This window comes from Girardinichthys multiradiatus, chromosome 10 (assembly GCF_021462225.1).
Source record: "Girardinichthys multiradiatus isolate DD_20200921_A chromosome 10, DD_fGirMul_XY1, whole genome shotgun sequence".
Taxonomy (NCBI): domain Eukaryota; kingdom Metazoa; phylum Chordata; class Actinopteri; order Cyprinodontiformes; family Goodeidae; genus Girardinichthys; species Girardinichthys multiradiatus.
The window spans coordinates 37,842,913-37,860,028 of record NC_061803.1 but is presented as its reverse complement, the minus strand read 5'-3'; the positions used below and the strand labels follow the sequence as shown (position 1 = coordinate 37,860,028).

Here is a 17,116-nt window from a genome sequence, read left to right as displayed (position 1 = left end):
TGGTGGGTGCGCAATCCAATCTCAGGGATCGGTGCTGGCCCATCTGAGTCATCATCTGAAGGTTCACTCCTGCTGCATCCCTCATGTGTCAGGGCATCACGCTTCACCCTTGGGGGAGGCACCGGAGGCTGCTCATGGTACAATAGTGGGCCCTGTGCTCCATGGACTCAGGTCCTAGGCAGCAGCTGAGGGCGGTATGAACCACCTGAGTCCCAGAGACGGTTCTCCTGTCACCTTGGCGGAGGTGAGGGAATGTAGAGGAGAGTACTGCGAGTCGAGTGTGAAGGCTGCTCACCCCTAAACTTTGAACCATTTACTTCTAGTGAGTCCACTCCCAGGTATTGTTCATGGCTGTCTATTAAAGGTCGGTGGGACACCGCACCACTGAATATAATCTGCCTACTCATACCTGTTCTGGACTCTGTGGATGTGTGGGGAAAACCACGAGCTTGGGAAGGAAATCTCTCTTCTACGTTTTCCAGCTCTGAGTGGAAGGTTCTTTCAGGGTATTGCAGGTGTGTCTCAACTTCAAAAATTTAAACCCGTGACGCCTGATTTACCTCCACCCCCCAGTCCTCTAGGGATGGGGGTGTGTTCTGGCTACTCTCAGCTACATCCAACCTTCTGGCTCTCAACTCAACAGCTTCAAACTTCTCTTCCACTTCTAACAGTTCACACCTAGTGGCATCTGCTGTCTGCAAAGCATCATTCAGCATAAACTGCAGATTAACACACTGGTCTCTTTCCAAAATTACCCTTTGCTGATATAAAAGAGTGAGCTGTCCTAACACATCGGCCACCTGTCTGTCTTTTGGTGGGTTCTTAATGAACTGGAGCAACTCCTGAATCCTTGCTTCACATTGCTCAATGCTATAATCATTGAGAGCTTTACGCTCCTCTGATGACAATAAAATCAAAGCTCCAATCGCTTCCTGTGCCTGCATTCCTGTGGAGTCCACCTGACTCACAGCTCCAGCAGCAGCCTGGGAAGTTTTATCCATATCAGACAAAATGCACGATGACAAAACAAAGACAACACAAAACAAACAAAGCTGGTCAGTTATGAACAATCACTAAAATCAATTAGCAGCAACACAAACAGACTAAGCACTCAGCTAGCTGTATGATTCATATATACAGTATATCTTGCAGATGTATGGGTTGTGTTTAAAATGGGCACACAGGTTTGACCATTGAAACTGTGGCTTTCCCAAGTCTATGCTTTAATGGAAATAATCAAGCAAACACACAAAAAAAATTGAAATAACAAAACCAAATTTAAAATAAAATTTTGAAACTAAAACATTCAAGCACTATTTTGTGCTTCAAATGAATGTTAGTGATGCATACTATGGGTCATTTACTTTCTACCAAGTTAGACAACTAAAGTTAGTTATACGAGTCTGGTCAAAACATGCTTCACATACAAGAAAAACCCAGCAAAAATGCATAAATTTCAGAGCAGAAGTGGCATTGGATAATCAATAACTTGATTTTAGCTCAGGCTATGTCCTTTGATCATCAGTGATGGGATTATCTGCCTGTGTTAATGGAATTTATCAAATTAGTTAATTTCTGTGGCAGCAAATGTAATTCTCATTAGTGGCCACAAGATGGCACTAAACGCCTGTCTGCAGTGGAAAAAAAAATCCTGTTGCAACTGCAATTCACTCAATGGCCACCAGACGGTGGTGTTGCTTCCTCCATGACTGGGAGAGTGTTAGTTATAGCTGTAGTTACACCAACGGACACCAGAGGCAGATAGGGGGCCTCCAACTGTGGCAGGAATTTGGTTGCTATGGTAACAAGACTGCCTACAGCTCTAAGCCAGCAGGGCTTGCATTGACCATGTGGAAATTTACGTTGAATTTCACCATAAAAACGTCCACCTCACATCCACAAAAATACCTTAGAAAGATTATTATTACTATTAGGGGTATAGCATTACTCCTCTGCAGTAGATTTGAGGCAATATTAGTCGAGAAACATCCTTTAGCTTACAAGCACTCCTGCAAAATTTCACCAAATCTCACAACAGTGGTCATAAGCTTCCAGGATATCACAATTGTGTTACTTCGTGCAATAGTGGTATCTGTCATTTCAAGGCCCACCTAGGGATGCCAATTATTGTAAGGATTATGATTATTGATTAAATAATATTTATTAAAAAGTATAAAGAAAAATCATAATTCAGGAAAATAATTTCTTAACCAAAAATCATTACTTACGAATAGAAATCAGAGAGGTCCTCTGGTATTGTGATTATGGTCTCAAAGCTGTTAATAATCACAATTAGCTATTTATCATTAATAATTGATAAATTATTAACCAGAACCACAAAATGTCATTGTTTATTCAACCGCTTCACCGAAGGTGGGGGAACTTCGACCTAGTTTTGACAGATAAATCCATCTTGCACAAAATAAACACAAACACTTCTCTTAATTATATATATGAAGATTTATTGAAGCCATATACAATTCTGATACCATTATTCTGTCCAAAAACCTTCACCTAACTAACAAGCACTATTCTACACAAAAGGGAATAAAAATGACTACCTAACAATAATAATAAAAGAAAAATATATGCGCATTGAGTGTCTATGAAGATCAAACCAGCAGTTTTATGGACAAAATGTGCAATTTGGGTTAAATGGAAAGAGAAGCCCTCCTGGTGTTCTGATGTCTCGAATTGCAGCGATCAGCTGGTAGACGGTGAGCTGCGCTCTTAGCCACTAGCAGCTGATTGCCCAGAATCTCAAACAAGCAGTCATAAAACTCTGAGGTGGGAACTCGGTGGAAAAACTCCAGTAATAAAACTGGAACAAAGGAGTGGTCAGGCGAATAATATTTTAATCTTAAATGCTGTGTTTTAATTGGCTGAAAGCAGAAAATTATCATAACTAACAGAATAAAGGCTTGAAAACATCAGTGTCATGGTCCTGAGATATTTTGAGATCTTTGTTCATCTACACTTATTTTCCGTTAGATTTCTATTAGACATTTCCTCTGGCTAATTACTCTCCATCCTTCAGCTGCTCTGTCTTCCCTCTGCCACAGCTGTTCCACATTTTCCCGGATTAGCTCTTCTGGTTCCTTTGTCATTTTCCAGCCTGCCTTAGTGTTTATGCTTGTTGGTTCGCTTGCGGGTTTCTACTGTGGTGGTCTGTTTATCTGCCATTACCCCTTGACTACCTTGTGAGTGCCTTTTAATTATTAAAACTTCACTTTTTACCAGAACCACGCTCTGCATTTAAATCCTTAATAAAACTCGACAATCAGTCTGTGTGGATTTAATCTACTTAATGTGTTTAACTTAATGAACAAAGTTACAGTAATAAATGAACTTTGCAATAATATTCTTATTTATTGAATATGACTGTAATAGATATTTTTGTAGATATATTCTAAACTATTTAACATGTATGGAATGAGAGTCAGTGATCTTCACTCAAAGCTAATTTATCAAAAGCTAAGCAACGCAACCATTCACTTTATACAGAACAATGCACAATGAAATGAATGACCACATAAGAGTGAGAAAGGTCAAACGAAGGGTAATAAACCATTAAATATATTAGAGGACGATGTAAGTGGGACAATGGTCACCTACCAGATGCCGTTTCCACAGGTGCTGACGCCGAAGCACCATAGTTTTCACGATCAGCATACAGGGAACACATGCAAGGGCAATCAGAACCAGCAAAACCTGGATCCCCATCTACAGAAGGGACATAAAGAAGTCGTCAAGCTGTTGGCAGTTATTAGAACATACCAGATGCCCTAAATATGTCAGAAATGGTTTCCTCTCTGACTGGAGAACAAAGGAAGAAATTCTCTTGTCTAATCATGAAAAATGAAACTCGTACAAGGAAACAGAAGATTCCTCACAGCACCGTTCAAACCTTTTTGCAAACGTATGTAATGTAATATCGTAATGTAATATGGCAACAATAAACAATTTGGATACACTGTGTTTGGTGGACCTTCAAGCTTTGACTGCAGCTGTAGTCTACACCTTGTGAATCTCCTCCAAACTCTTGAGTGGACTTTGCTTCACAATCCTCTGAAGGCTGCTGTTGTCCCTGTTTGTCTGCTACACATTTTCCTTACACTTAACTTTCCATGAATATTCTTACTCTGTAAGAAAGCAGCTTCTTTTGTGGCTTGTGTCAATGGTCTGTCTGAATATTTTTTTTGTGATATTCAAACTTTCTGAGAAACAGAATATTGAGTTAACATTTGCTGTAAATGGCCTGTACTTGTATAGCACTTTATCTAGTCCGAGGACTCCAAAGCTCTTTACAGTACAATCAGTCATCCACCCAACTACAATGTAGCCACAGCTGCCCTGGGGCAGACCCACAGAAGTGAGGCTGCCTCACAATCGGCACCACCAGGCCCTCTGACCACCATCAGCAGGGCAGATGGGACAGAGCGGGGGTTTGGACCGGCAACCCACCATTTACAGTACGAACTCCTACCACCTGAGTCTTACTGACTTTCCCTTTTTGAGCTGAGTTTCTGAATGAAACAAATTTCTTTATGATGTTCTAATTTATGGAGATGGACCTGCAGAATTCCTGCTGCAACCCATTCTCCAAACATGTCACTTATAGCTGATAATGAATATGTTTGTATAACATGTTAAAAAGAAAAGTAAAAGTTAGGAGGGTTGGGGTTAGAGAAATAAGTATGGGAGGAGCACCTGGCCCCTGTAGAGGGGTTTGTTGGTGGGGTCGTTGTAGTTAAAGAGACACATGTTGATGAAATGGATGAGCAGGCTGGGAGCATCTTTAGAGGTGTAAGCATCATAGGCTGTCCACTTGTAGAAGACCAGCAGGATGAGGTACCCAAACAGAGTTGACATGAAGATAATCTCTGGGATGAAGCCCAGGAAGATGTTCAATGGTTTCTTGAAGTACCTGCAGATAGAGAGACCATGTTAGAGAAGATCATCATCAACGTCAGCTATTTGCATTTGGCACTAAACATGGACATCCCGTTCTGACAGTAAATCTGACAAAGCTTTTCCTGTTTTAGGTCAGTTAGGACAACCTAAATTATTTCTCCATTATTTCTTGTGTAACTGGGTCAGGTCTGTAGCCCACTTTGCTCACACACACCTTCTCAGTTCCATCCACTAATGTTCTCTGGGACTGATATCAGGACTTTGTGATGGCTACTGCAAAACATTGACTTTGTTGTCTTCAGCCACTTCGTAGCTGATCTGGTGGAATGCTGAGGGATACTGTCGATTTGAAGCTTTAACGTCTTGTCTGATGTCTTGAGATTTTGGTTCAAAGGTGTGTTCCTCATGATGCCATCTAATTTGTGAAGTGCACCAGTCGCTACTGCAGTAAAACACCCCACAACATGATGCTGAACCTTACTGTTGGGATGATGTTCTCTGGCATTAAGCTTCCTGCTTTTTCCAACAAATGTACAGTTGGTCATTATGGTCAAACATTTCAGTTTTAGATCCATCAGACCAAAGGACATGTTTCCAAACACTGAGCTCTTTGTCCCAGAGTTCATTAACAAACTGTAATCTGGCTTCTTCCTCTCCACGTGGCCTTTCAGTCCAGGTTGGTACAGGACTTGTTACTCTGGATAATAACACTATCTGACCAGCTTCAGCAGCATCTTCACAAGGTCTTTAGCTTTTGTTCTGGTCTTGAATCACACATTTCAGACCAGAACCTGTTTTTCTATGGGTCACAGAACCTGTCTCTTTCCTGAACAGTATGATGCCTGGACATTTTCATGCTTTTTATATCTGCATATAATCAGGTATTTGGACACTGGACCCAAGGATCAACCAGACTGGTGGAGGTTCACAGTTCTCCTCCTGATATCTGGGCTGATTCCCTTGGATTTTTCCATAATCTCACACCAGGAAGGAGGATGTTTGAGGTGCTTTAATATAGATCCACAGAAGGGGCTTCATTTAACTCAGATGTTGTAAATAAACCAACCAGAAGCTTACAAAGCCATGATATCATCATTTGGACATTCCCAACTTGTTTAAAGACAGTAATCTGTGTGTATGGAAACCTCTGAATATGAAGAAATTAAATAAAATCTCTCTCTTATTGTTCTGGCATTTAGCCAATACAGCTAATTTTGGTAATCCTAACTGACATTAACAAAAATATCAGATTTTTCCTGTATATGTCAACATTCACGGTGTGCTCTTGGCTATTTGTTATTTTCTTGATTTTCACACATGTAAAACGCATATCATGTAAAAATGAAGCCTGATAGATATTCCATTAGATCAAATATCGTCATAAATCGTCATGAAGGACAAATCTCTACCAGAACTATACTGTGGAAAAACATTTCTGTTCAGCTATAGCTGCAAAGTAACTCATACAGGTGGTTGAAGAGACTCAGAGAGACTCCAAACAGCATGTGGATGACGCCGAGGATCACTGACATCTTCATCTTGAATGAGTTCAGGAAGGTCAGCTTGTTCGTAGCAACATTCCAGATCTGCAAAGACAAGAAAATTGTTAGAGCCCACCCTATGGTTAGCCTTCGTCATCATCATGTACCTGCTCACATGTTGGGTAATTATGTTTTATATCCACATGGTTTGTTTGTCATTATCTGCAGTTTGCTTATGTGATAAACTGAATTTGGCCCAAATTGTCTCAATAGTATAGGATTAATCAATGATCCATCAACATAGATTTAACCTTTTGTATTGTTTCAGGTGTTTTCCCAACAGAGATACGCTATCTATTCATCTTAGTTATTAGTTAGTGTCAGTGAATTACCGGGTCAATACCAAGAGGATAGGGCCCGTTGAACACCCCAGGAACAGCTGGATCTAACTGCAGAACTGCATTTCCATCAAGTGTCTCAAAGCTGGGACAAAATAACAGCGAATTCTTTCATTATCATAGAGTTCATACATTTTCCAGGATGCTGAGGAAAAACACATTTCAGAACATGGAAATGAATCCTCCTTATCAAGGAGAGCTGATACAGAAGATGACCTGACGTCAGGAAAGCTGAGAGTTGGCTGACTTACGACCAGTTGGCTCCTTTTGTACTGAACATGGGCCTGACACTCCAACCAGAACCAAACATGTTCAGAGACTTGGAGAAGCAGTCATTGTAAATAAGACCAGTGTAGACTGAGAAGATCCCCATCAGAAGGATGATGTAGCGGCCAGCGAAAACCATGTTGATCATCTGCAAATCCAAACCACAACTTAGATACATCCTGTGTTTCTAATGGCTGGTCTGAGTAGATATCAGCCTTATCACGAGGCTTTCTGAGGAACACTACCTCATTGTCACTTTTCTGTGCGAGGATTCGACTCTCTCTGAGGACCAAGTAGAGGGCAGCAAAGGTCATCAACACTCCATGACCCATGTCACCAAACATCACAGCAAACAGGAAGGGAAATGTGATGATGGTGTATGGAGCTGGAACAGAGGAGAGAAAAACTGATTAACTGTGGAGTTTTACTCCTTAAATAATCAACGTAGATGTTACTTTATGCCAGTTTGAGTACCGACCATGTTGTCCTTTGTCAAGTAATGATGGCAAATTTCTTCCGAATATTAAAAATGATGAATAAACCAGTTAATGATGCCATAGTCTAGCTAATAATGTGTAATTGACTTAACATGAAATTCTTGGTGCAACATTTAGGGGATTGATTTCAGGCATTTTGGTTAATGTGAGATGGGCCTTTGTGTTCTTTTGGGTCAGCAGTGGTTCTGGCCTTGAACAACCCAGGAAGCCATTTTCACCCAGTCTCTTTTTCTTTTATAGTTGAATCATGAACTTTGAACCTTTAATGGAAGCAGTGAAGACTCCAGAGCTTTAGATGTTGTTCTAGGTTCTTCTGTGACCTCCTGGATGAGTTGCAGATGAGTTCTTGGAGTAATTCTGGTAGGTCAGCAACTCCTGAGAAGGTTCTCCACTATTCCATGTTTTCTCCATCTGTGGATAATGGTCCTCACTGTGGTTCTCTGGAGTCCCAAGGTTTTAGGAAAAGCTTACAGAGCCATTACAGGCTCATAGATGTCAGTAACTTTGTTCATCTGTTCTGGAATTGCTTTAGATCAGCGAAATGTGTTGCTTCTTGTGATCTTTTCACCTACTTCATGTTGTCTGATAGCCTTTGTTTAGATGATTTCCTGATTCTACTGGTCTAACAATAATCAGGCCTGCGTAACACTGGGAAAGTTGAATTAAAACTGTGTTTAACCACAGTTATCTCCTGATTTATCTGTGAGACCAAGTTGGTTCTTTTCCCTCAAAAAATGCTATTCTAAACTGAAATCTGTGTTTTTTATTCAGGTCATCTATGGCTCATATTAAAATTAGTTTGATCACCTGAAAAATTTAAATGGGACAAAACAACCAAATAAGGAAACTGTTTAAGGGTTCAAATACTTTTTCACAGCACTGTAGATCAGTATTCCAATATGACTGAAATAAAACAAACATGTTTAGGCCAAACAATACACCAAAGCACATTTAAATACATACAACTAAATTATTCAATTCAATTCATTTCAAAAATACTTTATTAATCCCAAAGGGAAATTAAATGTTGTTGTAGCTCATATTATGCAGATTTCTTCAAAGAGCCATTGTAGATGCTGATGGCTGTGGGCAGGAAGGATCTCCTGTAGCGCTCTGTCTTACAGAAGATCTGAAGAAGCCTCTGACTGAAGACACTCTGTTGTTGTAGGACAGTCTCATGAAGAGGATGCTCAGGGTTCTCCATAATGATCTTGTTTTATGAAGAATCCTTCTTTGCACAATGATCTCCAGAAGTTCCAGAGGAGTCTCCAGAACAGAGCCAACCTTCTTTATTAGCTTTTTTAAGTCCCTGGCTCAGATGCTGCTCAGTAGATGATGGCAGAAGAGATCACACTCTCCACAACAGACTTATGATACGCAGCATCTTGCTGCAAACACTGAAGGACCTAAGCTTCCTCAAGAAGTACATTCTGCTCGGTCCCTTCTTGTAGACGGCTTTACAGTTGCATCTCCACTCCAGTCTGTTGTCCAGGTGAACACCGAGGTATTTATACTCCTCCACCACCTCCACCTCTTCTCCCATGATGGAAATAGTTTTTGACCTATTCCTGTTTCTCTTAAAATCTACAATCATCTCCTTTGTTTTATTCACATTCAAGATGAGATGATTATTTCCACACCATGCCACAAAGCGATCCACCAGCTGCCCTGTACTCAGCCTCTTTTCCATCTCTGATCCACCCCACGACTGCAGAATCATCTGAGTATTTCTCCGATGATTCTGAGTGAAAAGGAATGGTGGAAGTACAGTCCCCAATGGTGGTCCTGCTGCTGACTAGCTGGTTAGATACACAACCCTTCAGTCTCACAAACTGTGGTCTGTTTGTCAGGTACTCTTTGATCCAGGAGATTGTTGAGGCCTCCACCTGAGTCTTCTGGAGTTTCTGACAAAGCAAATCAGGTTGGATTGTATTAAATGCACTGGAGAAATCAAAGAACATGATCCTCAAAGTGCTGCTGGCTTTGTCCAGATGACAGTGGGTTTATTGAAGCAGGTGTATGATGGCATCTTTAACTCCAACTCCACCACTATAAGCAAACTAAAGAGGGTCTTGATAGTTTGTTTGCTTACTCAGGTGGGCCAACCTGAGCCTCTCTAGGACCTTCATGATATGGGATGTCAGGGCAACAGGTCTATAGTCATTGAGGACTGATGGGTGAGTTTTCGTTGGTACCAGAACAAGACAGGAGGTCTTCCACAACACTGGAACCTTCTTCTGGGCCAGGCTAAGGTTGAAGAGGTGCTGCAGAATCCCACAGAGCTGCTCTGCACAGCCCTTCAGGACTCTAGGAATGACACGATCTGGACCTACAGCCTTATTTCGGATCAGTCTTTCCAGTTGCATCTTCACCTGACTTCTTGAGACACATAGATGGAAAGAGGTGCCAAAGGGAACATCTGCATCTTCTGATTTGGTTGAAGACAAACATGTAGAAGCAGAAAGGTCCATGGCTGAGGTGGAAGATAAAACATTTGAGGTGTGACAGGAAAGCTGTGGGTCAAAGGAGGGTGGGATGTCTGTTTGGCTGAGAGCAGGAGAGGAGGATGCTGAGCTTGTTTCTGAACTGAACTTACTGAAGAATGTGTTAAGTTCATTGGCTCTGTTCAGACATCCATGGGTCCGATTGTCCTTTTGCTTAAAACCCGTGATCTTCTTCATCCCTGACCACACATCTCTGATATTGTTTTGCTGGAGCTTGCTCTCCAGTTTCTTCTTCTACACCTCCTTGCTGTGTCTTATCTTGACTTTAAGTTGCTTCTGTATGCTCCTAAATAATTCCCTGTCTCCCTCTCTGAAGACTCTTTTTCTCTTGTTAAGCAGATCCTTCAGGTCACTGGTGATCCAGGGTTTGTTATTGGGGAAGCACAGTGCGTCCCAGTCTGTAGCCTCAAAGCAACTTCACAGGGCCTCTTTAGCTTCCTGGTTCCATCTTCTCACAGTTTTCTTTATTACAGGTTGCCTCTGAACAAGGGGCTTATATTTCAACAACATATAACAGCATACATAATATAACAATTTATACACATCCTTATATAACAACATACATTACAATAAATAAGGTACAAAATTATTAAATCAACTTATCAGGTGTTTTTTCACTTCCTCCCTGTTTTAAATCCTTCATTTATTACTGATTGTTTCTATTGAGTTTAAGACATTGACAGTAAAAGACAATATTTCCTTAAAACCATTAAGTTAAAAGTTTCAAATAAGGGCTTAGATGTGTCTGTGCTTAACACGATTAACTACATATAAACACTCATACATATTATCCGTAATTTTACTCTAAAAGAAACAAACACGTAAAGCAATCATTTTGTGTAAAAACCTGGATTTATTTCCCGGTAGTTCCCAATCCCATAGGCATCCACGATGTTCTGGAAGCCTGATGTAAACTTGTTCGTCTTGTTGAAGGTAGGTGGAGTCTGCTTGGTCTGCATCCTGTTCAGGATTGAAGGTACTGTGGAGCCGCTTCTCTCCTGTCAAACAAAGCCTTGCTTTTCAGACAAATTTAGTCCCAGCTGGGGAGGCAGGACAAAACATCAACCTTGAAATGGCCTTAACTGGTTTAAGTGGCATTCAGCCCCCTCTAAAGTAGAGCTCACCAAGTAGAGGACTGTGGTCTGGATCCAGACCTAGACTTGGTACTCAAAACATATCTTCACTAACAAACAGTTAAAAATAACCTATTTTTCATCTTTCTTTAGATTCTCCACTATAGGGGTTAAAATCTAGTTCTTGCCTCTAATGACTGATACCAGAAAATGTTTTAGAATAATTTCTGATGGACTCATTACATTGCTTTTTGCATGCCTTTAATATCTGTATTTCATCTAATGCTTTATTTTCTTTGTGTCCTGTAAAGCACAATGGTTTGCCCTTATTATGAGTGGTACTGTATTATTAATAAATTGGCCTTGGTCCGTTGTAGGACCAGATGTGTGGGTCCAGAGCCAAAATAGGTAAGTCTTTAATGATTGAGTTCAACCCGAACTAATTTACCGGTGCAAAGAGGATTGGGTGGCGGACGAAGGTGGAGACCTCAGCGGCCCGATCCCCGGATGCTTAGGCTGGCTCTAGGGACTCCATTATTCTGCTGGGGGACTTCAACGCCCACGTGGGGAACGACAGTGACACCTGGAGAGGCGTGATCGGGAGGAATGGCCTCCCCGATCTGAATCCAAGTGGTGTTTTGTTATTGGACTTCTGTGCTAGTCACGGATTGTCCATAATGAACACCATGTTCAAACATAAGGGTGTCCATCAGTGCACTTGGCACCAGGACACCCTAGGCAGGAGGTCGATGATCGACTTTGTTGTCATATCATCAGACCTTCGGCCGCATGTTTTGGACACTCGGGTGAAGAGAGGGGCTGAGCTGTCCACTGATCACCACCTGGTGGTGAGTTGGATCCGCTGGAGGAGGAGAAAGTCGGACAGACTTGGCAGGCCCAAGCGCATAGTGAGGGTCTGCTGGGAACGCCTGGCAGAGCCCTCGGCCAGGGATGTATTCAACTCCCACCTCCGGGAGAGCTTCGACCAGATCCTGGGGGATGTTGGAGACATAGAGTCCGAGTGGACCATGTTCTCCGCATCTATTGTCGATGCAGCTGCCCGTAGCTGCGGCCGTAAGGTCTTTGGTGCCTGTCGCGGCGGCAATCCCAGAACCCGGTGGTGGACACCGGCAGTAAGGGATGCTGTCAAGCTGAAGAAGGAGTCCTATCGGCTGTGGTTGGCTTGTGGGACTCCTGAGGCGGCTGACGGGTACCGTGAGGCCAAGCGTGCTGCGGCCCGGGCTGTGGCAGAGGCAAAAACTCGGGCCTTGGAGGAGTTCGGTGAGGCCATGGAGAAGGACTACCGGTTGGCCTCGAAGCAATTCTGGCAAACCGTCCGGCGCCTCAGGAGGGGGAAGCAGTGCTTCGCCAACACTGTTTATAGTGGGGGTGGGAGACTGCTGACCTCAACTGAGGACATTATCGGGCGGTGGAAGGAGTACTTTGAGGATCTCCTCGATCCTGCCATCACGCATTCCGTGGTGGAAACAGAGGCTGGGAACTCGGGGTTGAACTCTTTCATCACCCAGGCTGAAGTCACCGAGGTGGTTAAAAAGCTCCGCGGTGGCAAGGCTTCGGGGGTGGATGAGATCCGCCCTGAGTACCTCAAGTCTCTGGATGTTGTAGGGCTGTCATGGTTGACACGCCTCTTCAACATTTCGTGGCGGTCGGGGACAGTGCCTCTGGACTGGCAGACTGGGGTGGTGGTCCCCCTTCATAAGAAGGACCGGAGGGTGTGTTCCAACTACAGGGGGATCCAACTACAGGGGGATCACACTCCTCAGCCTCCCTGTTAAGGCCTACGCCAGGGTATTGGAGAGGAGAGTCCGACCGATAGTCGAACCTCGGCTTCAGGAGGAGCATTGTGGTTTTCGTCCCGGCCGTGGAACACTGGACCAGCTCTATACCCTCTACAGGGTGCTCGAGGGTTCATGGGAGTTTGCCCAACCGGTTCACATGTGTTTTGTGGACCTGGAGAAGGCATTTGACTGTGTCCCTCGTAATGCCCTGTGGGGGGTGCTGCAGGGGTATGGAATCGGGGGCCCTTTATTAGGGGCCATCCGGTCCCTGTACGAGCGGAGCAGGAGTTTGGTCCGCATTGCCCGCACTAAGTCGGACCTGTTCCCGGTGCGTGTTGGACTCCGGCAGGGCTGCCCTTTGTCACCGGTTCTGTTCATAACTTTTATGGACAGGATTTCTAGATGCAGCCAAGGACTGGAGGGGGTCTGGTTTGGGGATCAGTGGATTTCGACTCTTCTTTTTGCGGATGACGTGGTCCTGCTGGCCCCCTCTAGCCAAGACCTACAGCATGCGCTGTGGCGGTTCGCAGCCGAGTGTGAAGTGGCTGGGATGAAGATCAGGTCCTCCAAGTCCGAGGCCATGGTACTTGACCGGAAAAGGGTGGCTTGTCCTCTTCAGGTTGGAGGGGAGTTCCTGTCTCAAGTGGAGGAGTTTAAGTATCTCGGGGTCTTGTTCACGAGTGAGGGAAGAATGGAGCGGGAGATCGACAGACGGATCGGTGCGGCTGTCACAGTAATGGGGGCACTGTGCCGGTCCGTTGTGGTGAAGAGAGAGCTGAGCCAAAAAGCAAAGCTCTCAATTTACCGGTCGGTCTACGTTCCTACCCTCACCTATGGCCATGAACTTTGGGTCATGACCGAAAGAACAAGATCCCGGATACAAGCGGCTGAAATGAGCTTCCTCCGTAGGGTGGCCGGGCACTCCCTTAGAGATAGGGTGAGGAGCTCGGCCATCCGGGAGGGGCTCGGAGTAAAGCCGCTGCTCCTCCACATCGAGAGGAGCCAGTTGAGGTGGCTCGGGCATCTATACCGGATGCCTCCTGGACGCCTTCCTCGGGAGGTGTTCCAGGCACGTCCCACTGGGAGGAGGCCCAGGGGACGGCCCAGGACACGCTGGAGGGACTATGTCTCTCGGCTGGCCTGGGAACGCCTTGGGCTCCCCCTGGAGGAGCTGGAGGAGGTGTCTGGAGAGAGGGACGTCTGGGCGTCTCTGCTGAGTCTGCTGCCCCCGCGACCCGGTCCCGGATAAGCGGAAGACGACGAGTACGAGCACAAACTAATTTAGCCAAAACACTACATGGGATTAATATTGCTACTTGATTAAAATGTAATTAAAATGAGATAACACTAAGTAACTGCCAAGCTTCTGTTGAATCAATATTTTTATTGCACGTCATCACTAACACAAATAAACACACCTCATATTTAGACCTAGACTTTAGAAAAGGTCTTTACCCTGACGTTGGGTATGATCCTCGGGTGTTGTTCATGTTCTCTAGTTGTTGCCGTTGAGTTGATACTTGTGTTTTTCCTGTTAGATTATCCCTAGTGTATCTGTGTATCTTTGTTCAGCTCCTGTGTTAAGAAGTTAATTAATCACTTATCCCCTGATAGCCTCATACCTGTCCATCTACACGTCTTCCTTAGTACATAAGCTCTTTGTGCTATGGTTGTGAAATAATTTTTATTCAATCTGTTTGTTTTAACGTCCAATCTAATCTTCCTGGAAGCTTTATTTTTTTGTTTTTTCCTTCATGCACCTTTGCTAGATACACTGAAACCTAAAATATCCAACAGGGTCATTGTTTGGTTGTAAATACAGAAAGAGGAACAACATGTAGTGCCTGTGCTGAGAGAAGACAGCTGCTTCCCCCTGGAGAAACCAGTTCCATGCTGTGCCAAAATTCCCTCTGTCCACTAAACTGAGGAACGGGACGTTCAGAACCACAAGTCAATAAACCCAGCACAGTTCACTGAAAGGTGACACAACAGGACTAAGCCTAAGAATAAGGTGTCTCAGGCTGTTTTCTGCCAGACCTTGAAGGTCTTGTTCCATCTCCAAATGTTCCCTCAGAGCTAAGTCCAAATTCTGTGTGAAAACCTTGAGTTTATCAAATTTTGAATCAGTCATACTTAATTCCTTTTAGAATCACCCTTTAGCATAGCTAAATTTCATCTTTGTTTATATCTTGTTTATTTAATTATTGATTGAAATATACTACTGTGATTGTTAATAAGCTGCAGATGGTTAGGGGATGTTTCAGCTTCAGTGGCTCAGGGAGTTGATCAGAACTGAAGGATGAAAGCAGTGAGTTATCAGAAAATACTTAAGGAACATTTGCTCTCATCAACTTAGAAGCTGCACCTGGAACATACGTGAACGTTCCAACGTGTCAATGATCCAAAACACAAGACCATGTTGACCTGTCATTAGCTACAAGAACAATGAAGGTTCTGGAGTGGCCAGCTCAGTATCCTGACCTGAGGGGAACAAGAGGACGGGGAGATTTAGAATCTGAAAAAAGAACGAGTCCCATCCACAACTACCAGCGAACATTTGAGGTTGTAATTGATGTTGAAGTGGGTCAAACAAAGAACTAGGTTATATGGACTTCTGATCAGGGTCACATGGGTAGTTTCTGTTCTCACTGACATTTCAAAAAAACAATTGATAATAAACGCTCTACTAACCATGAGTGAAAGAAAAGGGAGTATCAGTCTACCATCCTCTGAAAGATGGCAGAAATGCTGTGAGGGTGTGTGTGCTCCTATATTGGCATCTGAGCGAAGACCATTTCTCGTGTTTCACCATCAAAGTGAGGACCGTTCGTTGTAAAGTGAGGACATTTTCGAGGTCCTCACTTGGTATTTTGCTAGGGGTTAGGTTGAGGACTAATGTGTGAGTCAAGGTTAGGCATGAACTGGTAATGGTTAGGTTTAGGGGTAGGGTCAGGGTCAGGCCATAGAAAGGGTTGAAAATTAATGGAAGTCAATGAGAGTCAATGCAAGGTCCTAACAACATATAGTAAAACAAGTGTGTGTATGTGTGTGTTTGTGTCATGAATCGATGAACTCACTGTTCCCCTGCGCAGAGCAAACTGGATTGAGTCCAGGTCTGAGACAGGACACCACACTTCAGCAATCAGACACTTCTGGGTGACATCGATGTTGCAGAGGTTCAGTGTGTGATAGATGGCCTTCATCTTCCTCACTTTAATGAACCACACCCGTATGGTCTTGGAGGCAGCCTGCAAAACTCGCTGGCGGTGGTCCTCTGTTTGGTTCAAAACCTAAAGCAGTAGTACAGCAGTAGTAAAGCAGTAGTCTGGATCACACCAAACATGCAACCCACAGCATTCCAGGACTATAGACCCAAAGCACTTCTCAAACACTTCACTTGTGAACCCCTCACTAGACCCTTTGCAATTTGCATATGAGCCTTGTATTGATTATTATGATGCATTATTTACCTGCTGCATACTGTAGGACTTACTCCACCTTTGATAAACCTACATCTCTATGCTGACTTCTCGAGTGCATCCAGTTTAGCAAAGCAGCAAGTAAAGCAGAGATAATGAAACGTGCTACTCCAGCCTTAGCTTGCACCACACTTTCCAGCTGCAACACTTGGAGCATGTGCCAAGCCACCAACACTCTGATGCTTTGTCCTTCCCCAAAAGTCAGTACACTGTCATTCCCTAAGGCAGTTAATGTCTGCCTCACAGTCAAAACCCCACCTCCAGTTACCTCAGCCTGGATTCCAGCCATATTCTCCTAAACACCATCTTTTCCATATGAACAGCAAAACACTGCAGCACAAAACACCCCATTCAGACTATACAAAGCACCAGCCCCACTCTGGCCCCACCCACCCTCAGCAGTCCACCCTAGTCCCCCACTCACTCCCCCATCTTCCATCAGACCTTCTTACATCAGACCAGGTGAGGAAAGAGGTGAGGCAGCTGAAGCAGAGGAAAGCTGCAGGACCAGACAGCATCAGTTACAGGCTGCTGAAGACCTGTGCAGACCAGCTCTGTGGGGTCCTCAACCACATGTACAAACTGAGTGTCAGTCCGGAGAAGATCACTGTCCTCCAGAGGACCTCCTGTTTGGTTCCAGTTTCTAAAACAATGCATGCCAAAGAATCGGCCCACTGCAGACCAGTTGCCTTAACCTCCCAATT

The 17,116-nt window shown here is 43.9% G+C and overlaps 1 protein-coding gene across 7 annotated transcripts in view; it reads right to left on the bottom strand.

The window, feature by feature from the left end:
* Nucleotides 1-17,116, bottom strand: part of LOC124874883 (V-type proton ATPase 116 kDa subunit a 1-like) — a 66,919-nt gene that overhangs the window by 19,162 nt on the left and 30,641 nt on the right. For all 7 annotated transcript variants that reach the window (XM_047376487.1, XM_047376489.1, XM_047376491.1 and 4 more), the window contains exons 10-17: nt 16,011-16,223; nt 10,909-11,059; nt 7,306-7,445; nt 7,045-7,208; nt 6,788-6,878; nt 6,382-6,500; nt 4,711-4,927; nt 3,616-3,723 (exon numbers count right to left, since the gene is read on the bottom strand). In XM_047376487.1, the coding sequence (XP_047232443.1) occupies nt 3,616-3,723; nt 4,711-4,927; nt 6,382-6,500; nt 6,788-6,878; nt 7,045-7,208; nt 7,306-7,445; nt 10,909-11,059; nt 16,011-16,223 (1,203 nt within the window). The remainder of the gene's footprint in view (nt 1-3,615; nt 3,724-4,710; nt 4,928-6,381; nt 6,501-6,787; nt 6,879-7,044; nt 7,209-7,305; nt 7,446-10,908; nt 11,060-16,010; nt 16,224-17,116) is intronic.